The following is a 17953-nucleotide window of genomic DNA, read 5'->3' on the forward strand; positions in this document are numbered from 1 at the left end:
CAATCTGGTTCTTGAAGAGGGGACAAGGTTGCAGTCATTCTACGTAGCTATAGAGGCTGGTGCTAGTAAATGTTCCACACAGCAGCATGCCAAAGCTCCTGCAGGGAACAAGTGCCTGTGTAAACTTGGAGAAGGTGCTGTTACTTCCCAGAACAACGAGTAACTGTATCTGTTGCTGTGCCTGAGCTGGGAATTCACCTCATCCCCTTTCTCAATTGGAGAAGTACATTGCAAAATGCCTGCATTGCGGAATGTTTGCAGGACATAGTATGCATTTATAGATCATTTAGAATTAAAGGGCAATCACTTTGAGGCTGCTTTTATCTTAATCTTTATTTATCTTGATTCTTTTGTCAGAATGTACAAACCCAGAAAAACGGTCTCTGAGGGGCCCCTGTATGTGTTACACTTACCTGGTGTGCGCACGCAGCCTGTGTTTTAGTGCCAGCCCAGAAAGGAGACTAACCCCATCACTGTGCTCAGAGGCAGTTTGTTTATTTCTGTTATAAAAGCAGCAGTTCTGGCTGCAGCTTGTTTCCCTGGGCCAAGGACTGTGACCCAGAAAGCAGGCCAAGAGGATACGGGAAAGTGGTCAGGCTGTTACCTGCAGCAGCACAAAGCTACCGCAGGGAGCTCTGGCACTGTTGTCACTGCTGCTGCCTCCTTTCTGGAAGTGAGTCAAGCAAGTGGAAGCTGAGATCTCCTAAAGATCTCCTCCAGCACCTATTGCCTTGAAGTTATATTCATGTTTGTGCTTTTTACAGAAAACTAGTTTGGTGAGCATGCAAAATGCATCAGGCCCCAGATTGGCCCCTCAGAAATATCTTCTATGGTTCAAAAATGTCTGAGCTCTTATAGGGAGAGGTCTCTTCAGTCAGTTTGGAAGGCAATGCTCTGTCCTAGGTCCCTGGACAAAATGACACATGCCTTAGTGAGCCTGTACCCCCCCACTAACAAGAATAATGTTCTAGTTTGGGTTTGTTGGGGTTTTTTTTAATTAAAAAGAAAAAGGTGACAGGGGTCCTTGCAGCCACCAGAGAAGACATTTGAGCTCATGTATAGTGAGGGTGTAAGTCATTATTAGAATGTGAACAGAGCTGCAGCAAGATACAGCGCTCAAGCCTCTGCAGTAATGTCCTGGTTTTGGTCAGGTTGGAGTTAAATTCATTTGTAGCAGTGGATGGAATGCTGTGTTTGGGAGTTAAAATGGGAGTAGTGCTGATAACACCCTGATGTTGTTAATTGCTGTCAGACAGTCAAGGACTTTCTCAGCTCTTCATGAGAAAGGAGGGGCGAAGCCAGGACAGGTGGCCCAACTGACCAAAGAGAGTATTCCACGCCAGTTACGTCCTGCCCAGGATATTGGGGGGGCTGACGGGAGGAAGAGCAGGGGCGGCTCCGGGACGCGCGGTTCTTGGGGGACGGTCAGGTTCTGGGACGGCTCTGGGTGGCACGGCCTGAGCTGTGGGTTCAGTGAGAAACTGCCTTGTGTATCAACAGCTTCATATATTTTTGCTTTAAAGTCCTGTTAGCATTGTTATATTGTATCTTTCTGTTATCTTAGTAAACTATCCTTATCCCAACCCACAGGCCTCTTATTTCTTGGTTTTGGGGTTATTTGCCCCTTCCTTTTCCCTTCCCTTCCCTCTCTCTGCCCCCCCCCCCCCCCCTTCCCTTTTCCCTGCTCTTTTCCTTTAAGGAGCAGGCAGCTGCGTGGATCTCGGCTCTCAGCCGGGGTGAAACCACGACAAGTAACTGAGCTCTTACACCATTAACCAAGTTTATGGGTGGCAAGGGACAAAATGATGCATCTGCCCCCCCTGCTTTTTGCAAGGCTCCCCTGTCCGTTGTGTTACGGTTGGATTCTTGTCTTTCCTGACTCTCCAGGCCTGTCTGTGGAAAATGTCTCTTCCTTTAAGCTAGCCTCTTGTTTGAAGTCCATCAGTGCCCAAGGAAGTCACCTGCTGGCACTTCCTTAGCTCTGTTTGTTATCGCACCTCTTTCACCTCATGCCTCTGCCCTTCAGCTCCAGTGGGGAATTGTTTATGGTAGCAAAGTTGTGAATGGGGCAACTACACATACATCTTCTGCAGAGAATTTCAAGAAGCACTCTTAGACTTGTTAAATCGTATATGAGACCACACAACAGGGAAACATCCTGCATACTTGCTCCATGGTGCAACTGCACTCTAACCCAGAGCTTTCTGTAGGGGAAACAGTTGTGTCAGTTGTTAACCAAGGGAAGCAAAGCAGCAAGCAGGCTCCTAAGCAGAGAGAGCACAAATCGTGAACCATGCCAATAGAGCCTGGCAGTTAATGTATCAATCTTAAACTACCAGAGTTGTGGCTGTATGATCAGAACTTCCCCTAAGTTAAAATGTTTACTGCTGCATCAAAAATTTTCCTTAGTTTAGCCCCACTGAGCTGCTGTTGTGGCAGGATGGTCTCTGGAGAAGGATCTGAGAGAGCAAACACAGGTGGGATGAACCATTCAGGCCTTCTTTTAAGAGTGTGCTATCTTACAGCATTATGAACGGGGATGTAGGTGTACACAGTTTGCTTTGCAGTAGAGTCAAGAGCAATGCTTTATGTTTTCCATTCCAGCAACTCTGGGATTCACCTTGTCATGCCAGCACACATGGGAATTTCACTTAGCAGTTCCTTCAATGTAGATGATTTGGTACCTTCTCCTCCAAGCTCTGTCCAGCACAAGAGCTGAACAAAAGTGTCACCTCAAGCCAACTGCACCCCTTCAAACACACAGAACACTTTGCAGCCTTCTTGTTAGGAGGAGCAAATAGGGCAGCTGAAGAAGGACTGCATGCTTTCTAAAAAAATTGTGTAACTGGAGCTGTGAACTTCCAGTAAGGACAAGGACAGGCTTACCAGAATGCTTGCTGTCTTGGAAATGGAGTGATAGTGGGGAATTCCCAGCAATAGGTATCTTTTGCAATTTCCTCTTTTGGGGGGTTTAAATTGCTTATAAATACCTTCAGTCAGAAAGCACACAAGACAAGCTCTGTCGCCTTTGCCTTCCTGCAGTGGTGAGTGATAATCCTGAATTTGTGAGCTCTGTGTGGTGTTTTTAGCTGGTATTAGGGAACAGGACAAATGCCGCCTTCCAGGGGCTTCCCTGTATTCATGATAGGAGCAGCAGGGAGTGCTAAAATGCAGGTTTGTCACATTTCTCACCACCTGCCTCTGTCACAGACTCCTTAGCTGAACTTGTGGTTGCACAGAGTGCATCGGTCCTTGTGGGGGGACCAGCAGGTTCCCAGGCTAGCCATCAGCACCGGGGCAGCTGCCTGGGCACAGCTATAGGTGTTATGGATGCTAGGTCAGCAGCCTCTCAAAGGTGCTGTAGAAATCCTCATCTCTCTGATTGTCTCTCAGCTCCCAGTCAGGCTTCGCCAGGAACCATGAGGCTGTGTGTGTACCTGGTGCTGCTCTCCTGTATTCTGAGCGCGAGCGTGGCCATGCCAGTACTAGAGGCTGGACGATTCGCCTGGGATGCAATGAGAGGTAAGCTGCTGTTACCACGGGTCTCTCAGGAACTCCTTCCCCGAGCACGTCTTACTGGCAGTCACCGGACAGTCTTCAGAGCTGGAAGGTCCACAGCTCCACATGAAGGACCCCGTTGGTTTCCACTGTTGGAAGAGGGCCTTCATCAGCCCCCACAGCCCTCTTCTGCAGGCACACCCCCAGTCCAAAGGCTGATCTGGAGAAATGCCTTTGTGTTACTGCTCCTTGGGCCTATCAGCTCTCGGCTGAAATGATGCTTAACTGTTTCCAGGGTGACTCTTCCAAGTCAACATCATCTGTTTCTCTGCTTTCTTCAGGGTCATGGGATATGTTAAGAGCATACAATGACATGATCAATGCAAATTATAAAGGTGCTGACAAATATTTCCATGCTCGTGGGAATTATGATGCTGCCCGAAGAGGACCTGGCGGTGCTTGGGCAGCCAGAGTGATCAGGTAATGGAGTGCATTTGGCTTGTTCACTGAGTTAGTAGGGATCCAGGCATTTTAGTTAGAGCAAAGTCCTTTTCGACTAGTACTCTGCTTTTGACCTAGAAGCACAGTGGGAAGCAGTTGATGTCTGAATAGCTGGTCTCTATAGGAATGGTGCCTCTCCTCCCACATAAGTGTCAGCCTTTCCTCTCCGTCCTCCCAAGAAGACAGATTCCTTACCTCTGCACTCCTGGTGATAAGGGCCTCCCTTTCCTTGCTTGCTTCCTGGCGTAACAGTTACGGATTCCACTGTGGTTCTCGCACAAGGACTGAATGCATGCGCTTGCATCTCTCTCCCCGAGAAGTCCTGTGGAGCAGCTAGTTTTACATCAGTGAGGAAAACAACACAAAGCGGAGTTAAAGGCTGCTCGGTTGATTGAGGTGACCTTTGTTCTTCCCGCTAGCGACGCCCGGGAAAAGTGGCAAAGCGACGTGAGCGGCAGAGGCGCCGAGGACACCCGCGCTGACCAAGAGGCGAACATCTGGGGCAGAAACGGCGGGGACCCCAACCGCTACCGACCCGCCGGCCTCCCCAGCAAATACTGACGCCGCTCCCCAGCAGGCCGCCTCCGCTCCCCTCTTCCATATCTTTCGTGCAGCCAATAAAATAAACTCTGCCGAAGCCTGGTCGCCTCGCAGCTGCCTTTCCTCCGGGGCTGGGATCTGGGCCCGGCGCGGGCCGGGCGCTCCCGCGGGCGGGCGCTCCCCGCGGGACGGTGTCACGGGGACCGCCGGGGGCTGCCGAGGAGCCAAGGGGGACGGACACACACACACACACACGCCCCGCCCCGCCCCGTGGCCAGGCCTGAGAGCCCGGCGGCTGCATCCCGCGGAGGGTGCAGTGGGCCGGCGCCTGCGGAGGTACTTTCGGGCGGTGGCCTCCCGGCGGCCCGGCCCGGCAGGGGCCGCTGTGGGGCACCTCCCGTGTGCCGCTCTGGCCGTCGCCTCGTTGCCGCCGGCGCGGTCGTGGCGGCGGTGCTGGGCCGCTATGGACCGTAACCCCTCGCCGCCCTCCAGCGAGGCGGAGGAGGAGGGCGACGCGGTGGGCAACACGGTGTACAGCAAGCACTGGCTGTTCAGCATCCTCACCCGCCTCATCGAGGTGCGGGCCCGGGCGGGGTGGCGGCGGTGGGTGGCGCGCCGGTCTCCGGGCCGCGCCTGGGCCGGCTTTCTCGGCGCTGCCCGACGCGGTGGTGGGTCGGCTTCGGAGTCTGACGGCGTCGTGGTCGCGCCGCGTGTGCTTCCTCCCAGGTCATTAGCCCCGAGAAGGCGGAACCCGCCGTCAGCCCCGAGGGAGGCCGGACGGAACTGGACGAAGAGATGGAGAATGACATTTGCAAAGTGTGGGACATGTCGATGGACGAGGTAGGAGCCGCGGGCGGGAGCGGGGCCTGGAAGGCGGCCTCTGTCCCGCAGCGCCGGCGGTCGGAAGCCCCCTGGCAGTGGGGGGAGGCAGAGGCAGGGTTAAAGGGGCTCGGTCGGCTTTCCGGTGGCGTCGCGTATCCCCTGGCGGGAGGCGTTGGGCAGAGCGCCTGCGGTGAGCCTGAGTTGAGCGGGCTGAGCGTGAGGGCTGCTGTCAGAGGGGAGTGGGTTCGCTCTGCGCGCTCCTGGGCCTAGGGCTAGTTTGCAGAAGCAGGCCTTGCGTTGCGGCCCAGCTGCTGGGTGCCGTGCTGCTGCTGCTGCCTGGGGAGGTAAAGCAGAGCTGTGCATCAGTGTGAAGTCAGGTGGGCTGCCAGGCCTTCCCCCAGTGTCTAATGGGTCGTGCAGTGCTGCTGCTTCAGGGCAGCTGGCATGGGTGGGGCTGCATGTACAGCCCGTGGTTTTCTGTCTTATGTGTGGGAGTTGAACCGAAGCTCAGAGGTATGAGAAGGCAGCACCTTAGCTGTAGCTGAACTTCACTCAGGTGCGTGGCCTTATTTTCAGCAGTTTGGTTATGGAGGTAACATTGACAGCACCTGCAAATAGACGTCTTTTCCTCTAGCAATTCTAATATCCTACTAGTAAGCATAGTTTTCTCTGATAGATAGACAGCGTTTTAAACTCTAGCTGCAGGCTCACAGTGCCAATCTGACATAACTTTTTGGTATTTTTCTCAACATTCTCAAGTGCTAGAACAAATTCTCAAGTAAGAAATATTTATTTTATATTTTTTTTTCCACTGGCTCTTTGGTTAGATATTTTAAACAAACATGGAAGATGAGTTCCTTACTCCAAAATAGAGGACTAATCTTGTGGTTTAATGTGATAAAATGAGGAGCTGATTTCCTCCCTTGCATGCTCTGATCAAGTGCTAAGGGTAATCCCTTCCCGTGTTTCTTTTTGTGAGGGTGGGTGGTGTTGCTGTCTGAAAACACGGTATTTGCTGAATGCTGACTTAGCATCTCAGACCCTCTGTAGAGACAGAGAGCAAGAGAAACTAAATGTGACTTTTTGCCTCAGTGTTTAGCAAGTCACTGGCAACCTGAATCGCCGTAGGGGTTTGCTGACCTTCTCTCATTGAAAAGCAAGGATTATTGGTATTAAGTGTTGGGAAATAACTGACTTCCTGTAGTGAGTTTGACATCTCCGTGATCCAGCCCTTGTGCTGTGAGAAAGGGTTTGATTTTGCGTTTGGGAATTGCAGAAGTCCATTTTCCTCTCCATTCCCTTTCTCCACAGGATGTCGCTTTATTTCTTCAGGAGTTCAATGCCCCGGATATATTCATGGGAGTTTTTGCCAAGTCAAAGTGCCCTCGCCTTACTGTAAGTATGGGCTATCAAAAAGCTGCCCCACGTTAGTAGCAATAGGAGACAGCATTGTGCATGTGTTTGCATGTATCTCCCTCCTCGCTCGTTGCATGTTTTAATAGGTTAGGGGAATGAGGGCAAAACACAAAATCAAATTCTAAAGTGCTTTTTTGCAGTGTTTTTAATATGGTCTAATCCGTAAGTATTTCAGTGATGCTGGCACTGATATATGTCATTACTGGTTAAGGACTACATTCATCAAACCTAGCTATAAGGCCTGTTATTAAAAAACACCCAGTAAAGACTGGCTGTGATAGGTTGACCCTGACAAGACGTTGGGTGCACCCCCAGCTGCTCTGTTATTCCCCTTGTCAGCTGGAAAGGGGAGAGAAAATACAACAAAAGGCTTGTGGGTTGAGGGGAGTGCAGGAACGCTCAGCAATTGGATTAACGGGCAAAACAGACTAAACTTGGGGAAATAAATTAAATTTATTACCAATCAAATCAGAGTACAATAATAATAAGTAATCCCAAATCTTAAAACACCTTCACCCCACCCTTCCCTTCCTCCTGGATTCAACTTCACTCCCAAATTCTCTAACTCCCGGCAGCATAGGGCAACAGGGAGCGGACATCACATGTCTCTGCCACTCCTTACTTCTCACACTGTTCCATTGTTCAAGCATGGAGCCCCTGCCACGGGAGAAAGTCCTCCATTAACTTCTCCAGTGTGGGTCCATCCTGTGGGCTGCTTTCTGCTGGGTACAGACCTTTAGGAACAGACTGCTCTGGAGTGGGTACCCCACAGGGTCACAAGTTCTGCCAGCAGCCTGGTCTAGCGTGGGCTCCTCTCTATGGGACTAGAGGTCCTGCCAGCAGCCTGCTTCATCTTGGGTTCCTCTCCTCAGCCTCCTTCAGGCATCCACCTTCTCTCATGTGGGGTTTCCATGGGCTGCAGGGGAACATCCAGCCTCAACCCCTTCTTCTCCACAAGCTGCAGGGGAATCTCCACTCTGGTGCTTTGGTGCATCTCCTCCCTTTTCTCTGACCTTGGTCTCTGCAGAGTTGTTCCTCTCACATATTCCCACTCCTCCTCTGGCTGTAATTGCTGTTGCACAGCAACTTCTTCCCCTTCTTTAACATGTTATCCCAGGGGCGCTACCACTGTCACTGACGGGTTTGGCCTTGGCCAGTGGCAAGGCTGGCTTGGAGCCGGCTGGCATTGGCTGTGTTGGACATAGGGGAAACTTCTATCAGCTTCTCACAGAAGCCACCTCTGCAGCTCTGTCCCTCACTCCCAAAACCTTGCCATGCAAGCCCAATACAAATGGCTTTTTTTTTTTTCCTCATTACTTGTTTCACAAGTACTGAACAGAAATGGTCATACATTTGTTTAGTCAGACCTACAGAAGTAATGTTAGCAGTTAGGATCTGTTGGACACCAGTACTTACTGTGGGGCTTTTTTCTTCCCTCTTTGTTTTGTTGCCATTGTTTTGCAGCTTGCTTTACAGAGTGCACTGGCATTTAGGATTCAAGACTGGGTTTTGAAAGGTATTCAGCATCTTTTAACTCCGTTTCTCTGAAGTTACTGGAGGCTTTACTTCAGGAGATGAAGGCTTTGAAAGTTCAGTACTTTGTCTTTTGAGAGCATAACCAAAATTTGGAAGTCAGTGTAAATTGGCTGTCACAGCTACTTTCTTAAAATTGTGTCTGCTGTAGTTTAGCAGAGTTAATAGAATGTTACTAAAAAAGATGACCTTGGGTGGTGAGGACTGATTTCCAACTTCAGGCTGCCTAAAGCAAGCGACTCCCAGGAGTCGGTGGCTCATAAGAAGTTGGAAATCAAACTGGAAAACCTCTTTGAACCTTTCTTACCTTTGTCTTATAGCTGTGGAAATAAAGTCGTGCCCTGTGCTGCAGTTGGTTCACTGTGCTGTGTTTTGCCTTCGCAGGAAATCTGTGTGGGAATACTAGGAAATATGGCCTGTTTCCAAGACATATGCATGTCCATTAGTAAGGACGAGAATCTCGGGTAAGTGGGTGTTGCTCTTTACGTGCATGAGTACCACTTTTTGGGACTCACAGTCACCAAATGAGCTGCGTTTGCCTGCTGTGCCTCATCAGTCCCACTTTCTGACTGGCCAATAGTTGTGTGGGAAGTGTTCAGTGAAGAAAAAAGGATAGAAACCACTTTTGTTTGTTTGTTTTTAATCACCAGTCAAGTTCTTGAACCTTTGATTTCTGAAGTTTGGCAATCTTGAAACATTGCTAATGTGTGCACAGACAGGAAGAGCTGGTTTTAATCTCAGTCCTGGCTGCAGCTGTGAAACGAACCTTTTTATAATTTTTTTTTTCCCAAAGATAGTTTTTATTGGAGTCTAAATTGAAGAGATACGGATTTGATGGGTGGACTGTTTGGTGGATTAGAAATTGGTTGGATGGTGGCATCCAGAGAGTCTTTGGCATATGACTCCAACATTAAACTGCTTAATGTCGTCATCAACAACATAGACAGTGGGATTGCGCATACCCTTAGCAAATTGGCAGATGACATTAAGCTGAGTCATGTGGCTGACACACCTGAGGGGCAGGATACCATTCAGAGGGACCTGGACAAGTTTGAGAAATGGGCCTATGTGGACCTTGTGTGGTTCAACCAGACCATGTGTAAAGTCCTGCACCTGAGTCAGGGCAACTCTTGGTATCAAGACAGACTGGGGGATGAAGGGATTGAGAAAAACTGGACATGAGTCAGCAATATGCACTTGCAGCCCAGAAAGCCAACCATATCCTGGGCTGCATGAAAGAAAGCATGGCCAGCAGGTCAAGGGAGGTGATTCTCCCCCTCTACTCTGTTCTGGTGACACCCCGCCTGGAGTACTGCATCCTGCTCTGGGATACAGACATGGACCTGTTGGAGTAGGTCCAAAGTAGGGCCACAGAAATGGTCAGAAGGCTGGAGCACCTCTCCTATGAGGAGGGGCTGAGAGAGTTGGGGTTGAGAAGGCTCCAGATACCTTATTGTGGCATTTCAGTATTTAAAGGTGGTTTATAAGAAAGATGGCCACAAACTTTAGCAGGGCCTGTAGCAATAGGACAATAGGTAATGGTTTTAAACTGAAAGAGAGTAGATTCAGATGAGGTGTAAGAAAGAAATGTTTTACGATGAGGGTGGTGAAACGCTGGAACAGGGTGCCAAGAGGGGTGGTAGATACCCCATCCCCAGAAACATTCAAAGTCTGGTTGGATGGGCTCTGAGCAACCTACTCTAGTTGAAGATGTCCTTGCCCATTGCATAGGGTTTGGACTAGATGACCTTTAGAAGTCCATTCCAACCCAAACCGTTCTATGATTCTGTGATTTGTTAATCCAATCTTGCATTTTCTCCTTAAAGCCAAGTATTATTGCAACGTTTGTGTGATTCAGACTCTCCAACTCTTCTGGAAACAAGCAGGTAGGACATCCCAGAAATTAATGTGTAGTTCTGCTATGTTCTGAGACCTGGGAAGAAGACTGAAATGTGGGGTCACTACTTCATTATCATCTCATCCTATCTTTTTGTCATTTCTGCTCTGTTCTGGAATTGACTTCTGTGAGCTCGATTCCTTTTTCTGTCACGTTGTTCTGATTGTTTCGAATTTACACTTGAACATGTAAGATCGGTGAATTGGCTTCTAACCTGTTGAATGGGCAATTCTTGCCCAGGTTGTTGTTAACTTGCCTCTCCCAGCCTGAGGTGGCCAACGTCTGGGTGGAGAGAATCCGAGAGAACCCTTCCGTGTACGACTGTGTGTGCTTCATCATGTCCAGCTCTACAAATGGTAAGCTGCTGACAGACAGGAGCTGGGAATCACATCCAGCTCTACAGACAGCTGCTGGCAGAGGCTGGGAATCATGTCCAGCTCTACAAACAGCTGCTGGCAGAGGCTGGGAATCATGTCCAGCTCTACAGACGGCTGCTGGCAGAGGCTGGGAATCAGTGGGCGTTTGCGCAAAAAACCCACACAAATACCCAGCTTCAAAGACAAGTATTTTCAATCAAGAGTATAGAAGTTCTTTAGCATAAAGTGAACAGCATGAACTGAAAGGATACCAAAATAAACTTTTCCTGCTTTGCAGGTTTATAAATATATGCAAGACCAGCCAGAAAAGCACCCAGAGAGGGAAAACTCTCTGGAGGAATAAGAATAGGATTAATAGAATCAATTGTTCCTTGGCACAGTAAAGGGCAGGACATTGTCCTCATTCAGGGATATACATATGTCACTTTTGATCCTTGAAACATTTAATACTTTTTTTTCAAATCAGACGTATATTTTCCATTTTTAAAATTACCACACTGGAGAAATAATTCAGTTACCCCGAGTGGCAGCAGGAAGCTGCCCAGGCTTTGGGTATTCAGTCAGTGCTACGCAAATCTCTCGCAGCACAAGTTTAGCTAAACCACACTAAACACCTAATCATGGAAATATTTTGAACAGCATTTATTTTTCATGGCCAACTCACTTGTAAGAGCAGTTGCCATTTTTCTAGGAATCCTAATAATTTAGCTTTTTCAATTTGATTTTTTTTAAATGACAGTGCTCAGAAATCCTGCTCTGTCCAGTTGAAATCACAGATACCACTTGAGTAAAATGCAAATTGGCAGGTGTAGGGTTAGAAGGAAACTGCACGTTTAGGGACAAATCTTGGGAAGTTTTACTTCAGAAGGAGAAGTTAGGACTTCTCAGGAACCAGAAGTCACTTTGCAGAGTATTGTTCCTGCTTTATTACTGCCATGGTAAGATGGAAGGTGTCTGTGGGCTTTCCAGCAGCAGTCCCTATTTATTTATCAAACTCTTCGCCAGATCTGTGTCGCAAAATGGAAACAAACATAACAGCCATTAGTAGGTCATAAACAAAACTAATACATTTCTCAATATTTAATTTACTCTGAATACTTTTATGTATTAGCACTTTGTGAGCTAATTTTAGCTCTTTTTTAAAGTCTTGTTGAAATTTATGCATTCTCGTGCAGTTGAATTGCTGGTGAAAGTGGGTGAAGTGGTGGACAAACTGTTTGATCTAGATGAAGAGCTGATGTTAAACTGGATTAAAAATGGTACTTGTCGATCTGTGGGACCATCTGTAGATGATTCCCCCGAAGAACTTCCAGATTTTAAGATTGTGCCTTGTATACTTGAAGCAGCCAAACAAGTCCGGTACGTGAGATTTCTTTTCGGGTTCATGGCTGGGGTGGGTCTTTATAACCTTGTTAAGGCCTGAACATCATAACTTCAGTGGGAGCTGCATGGTTTGGCAGATCACTAGAATGTGTTTCCCTGCACTTACCATTTCAAATAAGTCACTTTGTTAGCAAAGAGCGGCAGTGATGGACAATAGTCTTCTGTGTATCCATAGCTCATGGAATATAAACTCAGTAGTCAGATCTCTAATTTGTCTTTGGTTCTTTGTTTGTTCTGTGTAGATCAGATAATCCGGAAGGACTTGATGTTTATATGCATATATTGCAGCTCCTGACCACGGTGGATGAGGGTATTGAGGCTATTGGTAAGGCACTTGAATTGCTACGCGTGATGGGACCAAGAATGGCAGTAGCTTCTAGATCTTCACAGTACTTAATGTGGAGGAAAAAATAATGCGTGTACCTAGAGAACCCACCAACCCATCAAATTAAATCTTTCTTTCTTTCTCAAGTGCAGGCTCCTGATGGAGGAAAAGAGACTTGGAGTTTGCTTTATGACCTCGTTTGCCACGAACTTTGCCAGCCGGACGATCCACCGATCATTGTGCAGGAGCAGAAGACTGTACTGGCCTCTATTTTGTCTGTGCTGTCTGCTATGTTTGCCTCACAGACAGAACAAGAATACACCAAGATGAGGAAAAGCAAGTTCTGCTTTGTTCTATTTTTTTTAAAGTTATTTTTGCAATTGACTTTATGGATGTGGGGTGAAAGGTGGTTAAGTTATTACTGGTTACTAGAGATCAGCAGGCAGAATTCAGTTAGGTGTTTGAATACAGTAAGGCTTCTTACTTGTTGGTGACTCTCAAAATCACAGCTAGCTCCAAGTTTGGTTACTGGCTATCTCTGAAGAGCTGCGGTAATAGCATGTGGAGTCTTCTCCATTGGGTAGATTAATAAAAATTGCAGATTTCACCTTTGCTAAAATATGAGTTTTTGTATAAAATCTCATGATGCATTTGAAAATTTGAATGACTTGAAAGGTTGGGGAATTTTCAGTGTTAAACTTCCATTTTCTTCTTACTTTATATTAGATATGCCTCTGATTGGAAGTTTGATTCGTATCTTACAATACATGGAGGGCTGTGGGAAGAGATCTGTTGATAACTCAAAGGAGTCTGAACAGCAAGAGACTGGAAGGACCGACCTAAATGAGAAAGACTTCCATTTAAAAATTTTGAAGGATATTTGCTGTGAATTACTTTCCAATATGCTTCAAGAGCTGACCAAGGTAAGAATAAACAAAATTCTAAGAGGGATTTCTGAAGGGTAGGCAAGAAAAAAGACGTTGCTGTTAAGGTGGGCATTTTTCTGTGCATGCTGCACATTGATGAGCAAAGCAATCAGAACTGATCCACATGTGCTAGATGACAGGGACACAGGTTTTCTGAGCTGTGTGCCTTCAGGGCCAAGGTGCTGTACACTAAATTGTCTAGGTGTATGTCACCACCATTTCTTTTGAATGAAAGCCAATTTACTTAAGAAAAGGAAAGGATCAGTGTATCAGCTGGAGCTCTTTATCATTCAAATTAAGAGACTTGTGTGTGAGCTTTTTGTGCTGGCTACATCTGGTGTTCTCTGAGAACCTTAAGTTCTGGTAGTTTTACCCATTTCCAAGATCAAAGCGCATACTGTAGAGACTCTGTGCGCTATTTTGAGTTTGTTCTTTTGACCCCTGTTCATGACATGCTAGTTGTATTTCTCATTTTATTTTCCAGGAAAATACATTAGAAGGACTGCATCAGGGGCATCTAAATGAACAGACGTGTTCCTCTGCTTTTCAGAACCTTCTACCTCTGTATTTCGCATCGGTGAGTATATGACAAGGTCTTTAACGTGGCTGAAAAAAAGCTGCTTGGGTGGCAGGGCCTTTCAGAATCTGGTGTAGAGGCAGGACAGAGTTGCTCACTCACAGGCAGCGTGCCATTCTGCACAGTCTTGGTTCTGTTCCCAGACAGTAGCTGAGCACCACGCAGCCACTTGCTCTGGGGGAGGGAAAAAGGAAAGGGGAAAAGGAAAAAACCAAAGGCAAGCCTTGTGGGTTGGGATAAGGACAGTTAATTAGGACAGCAGAGAGACAAGTAACAGTAATAGGAGTTTTATAGCAAAAATATAGGAAACTGGTGCTACACAATGCAGTTTCTCAGCAAACTGCACAGCTCAGGTCATACTGCTCAGAGCCATCCTGAAGCCGGACTGTCCCCAAAAACTGCTTGTCCTGGGGCTGAGCGCTCCTCCCTCCATAAGCCCCCCTTTATGGTGAGCATGTTGTAATTGGTATGGAATACCTTCTTTGGCCAGTTTGGGTCACCTATCCTGGCTGTGTCCCCTCCCAACTTCCTGGGCACCCCCCACCTTCTCGTTAGCAGGGCAGTATGAACAACTGCAAAGTCTTTGACTATTTGGCAACAACTAAAAACATCAAGGTGTTACCAGCACTGCTCCCATCCTAACTCCCAATACCATTACACCAGCTGCTAGAAAGAAAATTAACTCTATCCAAGCCAAAACCAGGACACTTACCCACCTTGTGTCTCCTGTCTTGCTTCAGGCAGAGCTTTGTCTAGACCATCAGCTGGTACAAGGGTCAGACTGTGCTGAGATGAATGGATGTCTGCAAATTTATGCTAGCTGAAAATTTGTCCTGGACGTTTTTATAGAATCATTTTTCTAAATATTTTTTACTGGGACCTGTTCTTTATGCACTTTTAAGCAATGACATAAGAGTTTGGGGAAGGCAGTAATGTTTCCAAGTTCAGACCAACTGATATTGTGGGGTTCAGTAGGAAGATCTCATTATTGTTTCCGTTATTGTTTGCAGTGGCTGCTGCTGGCTGCTGTTGGTGGGAAGGTACAGAAGTAGAAAGACCCCCAGAAGTAGAAAGACAACCCCTTATAGCAACTACAAGAATTCAGAGTTCCATGCAGGGTTTGTTTTTTTCCTTTTTGTAAGGGTGTTTTTGCAATTTATTTCCAGGTGGAGAGTTTCCTTGAAGTTCTGCGTGAGGCTGATCAGACACTTGCTGACAACCTAGAGAAACGTTTCCCCAGCCTGAAGGTCCATGCCTAAGAATGCACATGAAATATTTTCCTCCTTTTGGAATGAAGATTCTTGACTCTTTCATTGCAGTGTTTCAGAAATCAAGTTTCCAGTAACTGCAGGAGAATGAGGCAACCTCCTTACCTCAACAGGTGGTTTTTAAGAAATGTTCCAGGTAGCCCTGATTAACCCAGGGTTAATTTGGTCTGTATGGGGAAGGAAATTACTGCAAATTCATTAGGCATCTTCCATCCTGTTTGCTCTGATGACAAGAGACTGTTAATGTCTAATTGCTCTTCTGCAGTGTAGTTTTCTTTGAACAACTCTTGATTCTGCGCTTTTCAACTTAAATTGAAACAGCAAAATGGATGAAATGCACCAAGGAGGTTTTTTAACATGATGCTGGTTTCTTCCATGTTGCTGTTGGCAAAAGGCAGATTCATCCATCAGAAATCCCAGGGGTCCTGTGCCTAAGGATCTTTGAGCACCTGATAAAAGCAGAGTGAAATTACACAGAGTTGTTTGGGTCTTGTTTGGTTTTTTCATTTTCTTTTAGATAAGTACCTTGAGCAGGTATTGTAGCAGAAATGTTTTGTCCTTCTTACTTAGAAGCATCTTCTACCCTGCAGCTCTGAGGTGTGGCATCTAGGTCCTGTGCAGTTTACAGGATTTGAGGCTGTGGTTACCAGTGGTCTGCCGCAGCTTCCAACCACTGTGCCAGCTAGCCAGAGCTGGAGTTGTGGGGCAGGTCTGGGTCTAATCTGTGGCCACACTTGCAAGCTTTCTGCTTTTTTAAAGTAGTCTGTGCTTCCGTTGAGGAACAAAACGTATCAGACAGTTCTTTCCTCATTCATGTCTCATCAGTCACCTGTGAATGACATTAAAAATGCCATGTTAGCATCGGGTTTTTTTCAGGGGAGCTTAAGGTGTTAAGCCACTTGCAGTAAATTCAGTCTACACTCTTCTAAAAATCCCACTTTCAATTATGTTTTAACTGCATTATGTGTTGAGGTCACCTGCCTGCATGCAGTGCAGTTAACGCTTTTGGCATCTGAAAAGACAGTGTAGCAACACATCAGCTTCACTGTTCTTGCAACAGGAGTGGAAAGCAATGGATCTTTGTTAGGTTTGAGGGAACCAGCACGTGCAGAGCTAATACCATGCACACACCTTCTGTGGCTCTCCAGGTGTTTATTGTGCTGGGCTGCCATGCTTTGTTTGCCCTGAGGTGCCCCTAAGTGTGGTAAAACCCAGTTTGTGTATTTGTATATAGGCTTTGCATCCAGACTCCCAGTTTGCATCCATTCCCTCCGGCTGCCAGCAGCATCTGAGTTGTCAGCAGGGGATTTAGCATTACAAATACCTGACTTGTGTCACCAGAAAGAATTGCCGTGGTTTCTATCAATTTTTGTATGCTAATGTTTCTTGGAGAAAACTGCTAACTGTGAATAGGATGACAGCATTTTTCATACTACTTTGCACAGGTTTTGGATATTTTCTTAAACCTACAGATTTGTAATAAAGTTTCTTTAAAAAAACCCACCCAACAGTGTGTTTTCCTTCATTCCAAGTGTCAGTTAAATTTGTTTTCTGAGCCACTGGAAGTGCCCCTTATTCTTCTATGTCATTTGTAAGAGGAAAATTTAACCCCTTCATATTATCAATGTCTTGTAAAATGTGTCGTCCTTCGTTGGACATTCCTTTGTAACTTCCTCACTTTTATGGCCTGGAAGTTAACATCTGTCTCCTCCAGTTGTTAACATTTTTGTGAGTTTAGTTTTTCCCCAGGTGTACTGTAGGTATCTGACTGGTAGTCCACCAGAGTGAAGAATTATTTCTGGTTTGTGTCTTGAAATTTCTTGTAGTCGTTTAAGGTTTACAATAGTTGTGTAATGATGGACAAAAAAGGCTGAGATGAGACCTTTTGTTTTACTTTGCTTCTTCCTCTTTTCAATACACAAGCATCCAGTATTGGCTGATTAATTGTTAAATGTGGTATCACTGATTACAACAAGTAGGTGATACATATATTTTCCCTGATAGAATTATTGCGTAAGTGGGATATCTGATCCCTGGTGGTAGAAAGAATGGCCCGATGTCTGTAAGCAGGAAACCAACTGGGTCCCATTCTCCTGGTCTTCTGCAGTAGAAGAAAGCATAGAATAATTGGATCCATCAGCCTTGCTTCAGCAGAATGAGATTTCAAGTGTGCCAGGAATTTTTACCTGAATCCCCCTGTTGCCCCACCGAACAGCAGCTCTCATGTGGTCTGTGCAGCGTGGGAAGGGCAGTGCTGCCTTTTGGGTGCAAAAGGCTGGTGCCCCATTGGACACGTGGTAAAAGTGCAATGCTTTTGGCATTCAGATGTGGAAGAAGTTACTTGTGGTGGTGGGTGAGTGATGTGTTTGGAAATGGTGTGTATGTGTTTCATCATCTTGCCAGCAGGGCTCTCCCTCAGCCTGTGCTTCATTTTTCGGGTTGCGGTTGTTTTGTAGTTTTGGTTTGTGGGGGAAAGTGTTGAGAGAGGTTGGGTTTTATGGGTTTTTTGGTTGGGATTTTTTGTTTGTGTTTCAGTTTGCCTTTTGTTTGTTTTTGTTCCCCCTCCTAGCCATGCTCTGACACCAACTGGCAGACCAGATCTCTCTGGGCTGCCTGATTCAGAATGAGTATCTGCACAAGCAGCTTTCTTCCAGACCAAGGATCTTGTTTCCTCAGTAACATCCTCCTTTGGAGAAAAAGAGAGAAGCATTTGTCTCTGCTTCATGCAGAGCCCCAAGCAAAAAGCTGGTATCCGAAGCATCGAGCTGAAGTAACCGGAACAGTCTGGCTTGGACAGAGCTGGATGTGAATTGTGGCACGAACACACCTGGAAAATGGAGGTGGAAATCAGACCAGAAGCCCTTCAATTAGACTTAATAGAAGCATATAA

General features: G+C 46.6%; 2 protein-coding genes across 2 annotated transcripts; both read left to right on the plus strand.

The window, feature by feature from the left end:
- The first annotated feature begins 2965 nt into the window (after positions 1–2965).
- On the plus strand, positions 2966–4636 carry LOC311190678 (serum amyloid A protein-like). The gene is made up of 4 exons (XM_084262679.1): positions 2966–3044; positions 3394–3522; positions 3840–3978; positions 4419–4636. The coding sequence occupies exons 2-4, from the start codon at positions 3420–3422 to the stop codon at positions 4558–4560; spliced, it is 384 nt and encodes a 127-aa protein (XP_084118805.1). The 5' UTR covers positions 2966–3044; positions 3394–3419; the 3' UTR covers positions 4561–4636.
- Positions 4637–5002: 366 nt separating this feature from the next.
- Positions 5003–16558, plus strand: SAAL1 (serum amyloid A like 1; the record flags this gene model as incomplete). Its single annotated transcript, XM_084263722.1, has 12 exons — positions 5003–5116; positions 5266–5379; positions 6673–6756; positions 8695–8774; positions 10137–10196; positions 10448–10563; positions 11760–11943; positions 12210–12292; positions 12440–12628; positions 13019–13215; positions 13703–13795; positions 14962–16558. The coding sequence occupies 12 exons, from the start codon at positions 5003–5005 to the stop codon at positions 15052–15054; spliced, it is 1407 nt and encodes a 468-aa protein (XP_084119848.1). The 3' UTR covers positions 15055–16558.
- Between the last annotated feature and the right edge of the window lie 1395 nt (positions 16559–17953).

This window comes from Gallinula chloropus, assembly GCF_964237585.1.
Source record: "Gallinula chloropus genome assembly, chromosome: 4".
Classification (NCBI taxonomy): Eukaryota; Metazoa; Chordata; class Aves; order Gruiformes; family Rallidae; genus Gallinula; species Gallinula chloropus.

Excerpts from the sequence above, each read along its gene's own strand:
- LOC311190678 (XM_084262679.1), top strand. The coding sequence starts at position 3,420 with ATGAGGCTGTGTGTGTACCTGGTGCTGCTCTCCTGTATTCTGAGCGCG. Across the intron at positions 3,523-3,839 it reads CGCCTGGGATGCAATGAGAG|GGTCATGGGATATGTTAAGA; the intron begins GTAAGCTGCTGT and ends TGCTTTCTTCAG. Across the intron at positions 3,979-4,418 it reads TGGGCAGCCAGAGTGATCAG|CGACGCCCGGGAAAAGTGGC; the intron begins GTAATGGAGTGC and ends TCTTCCCGCTAG.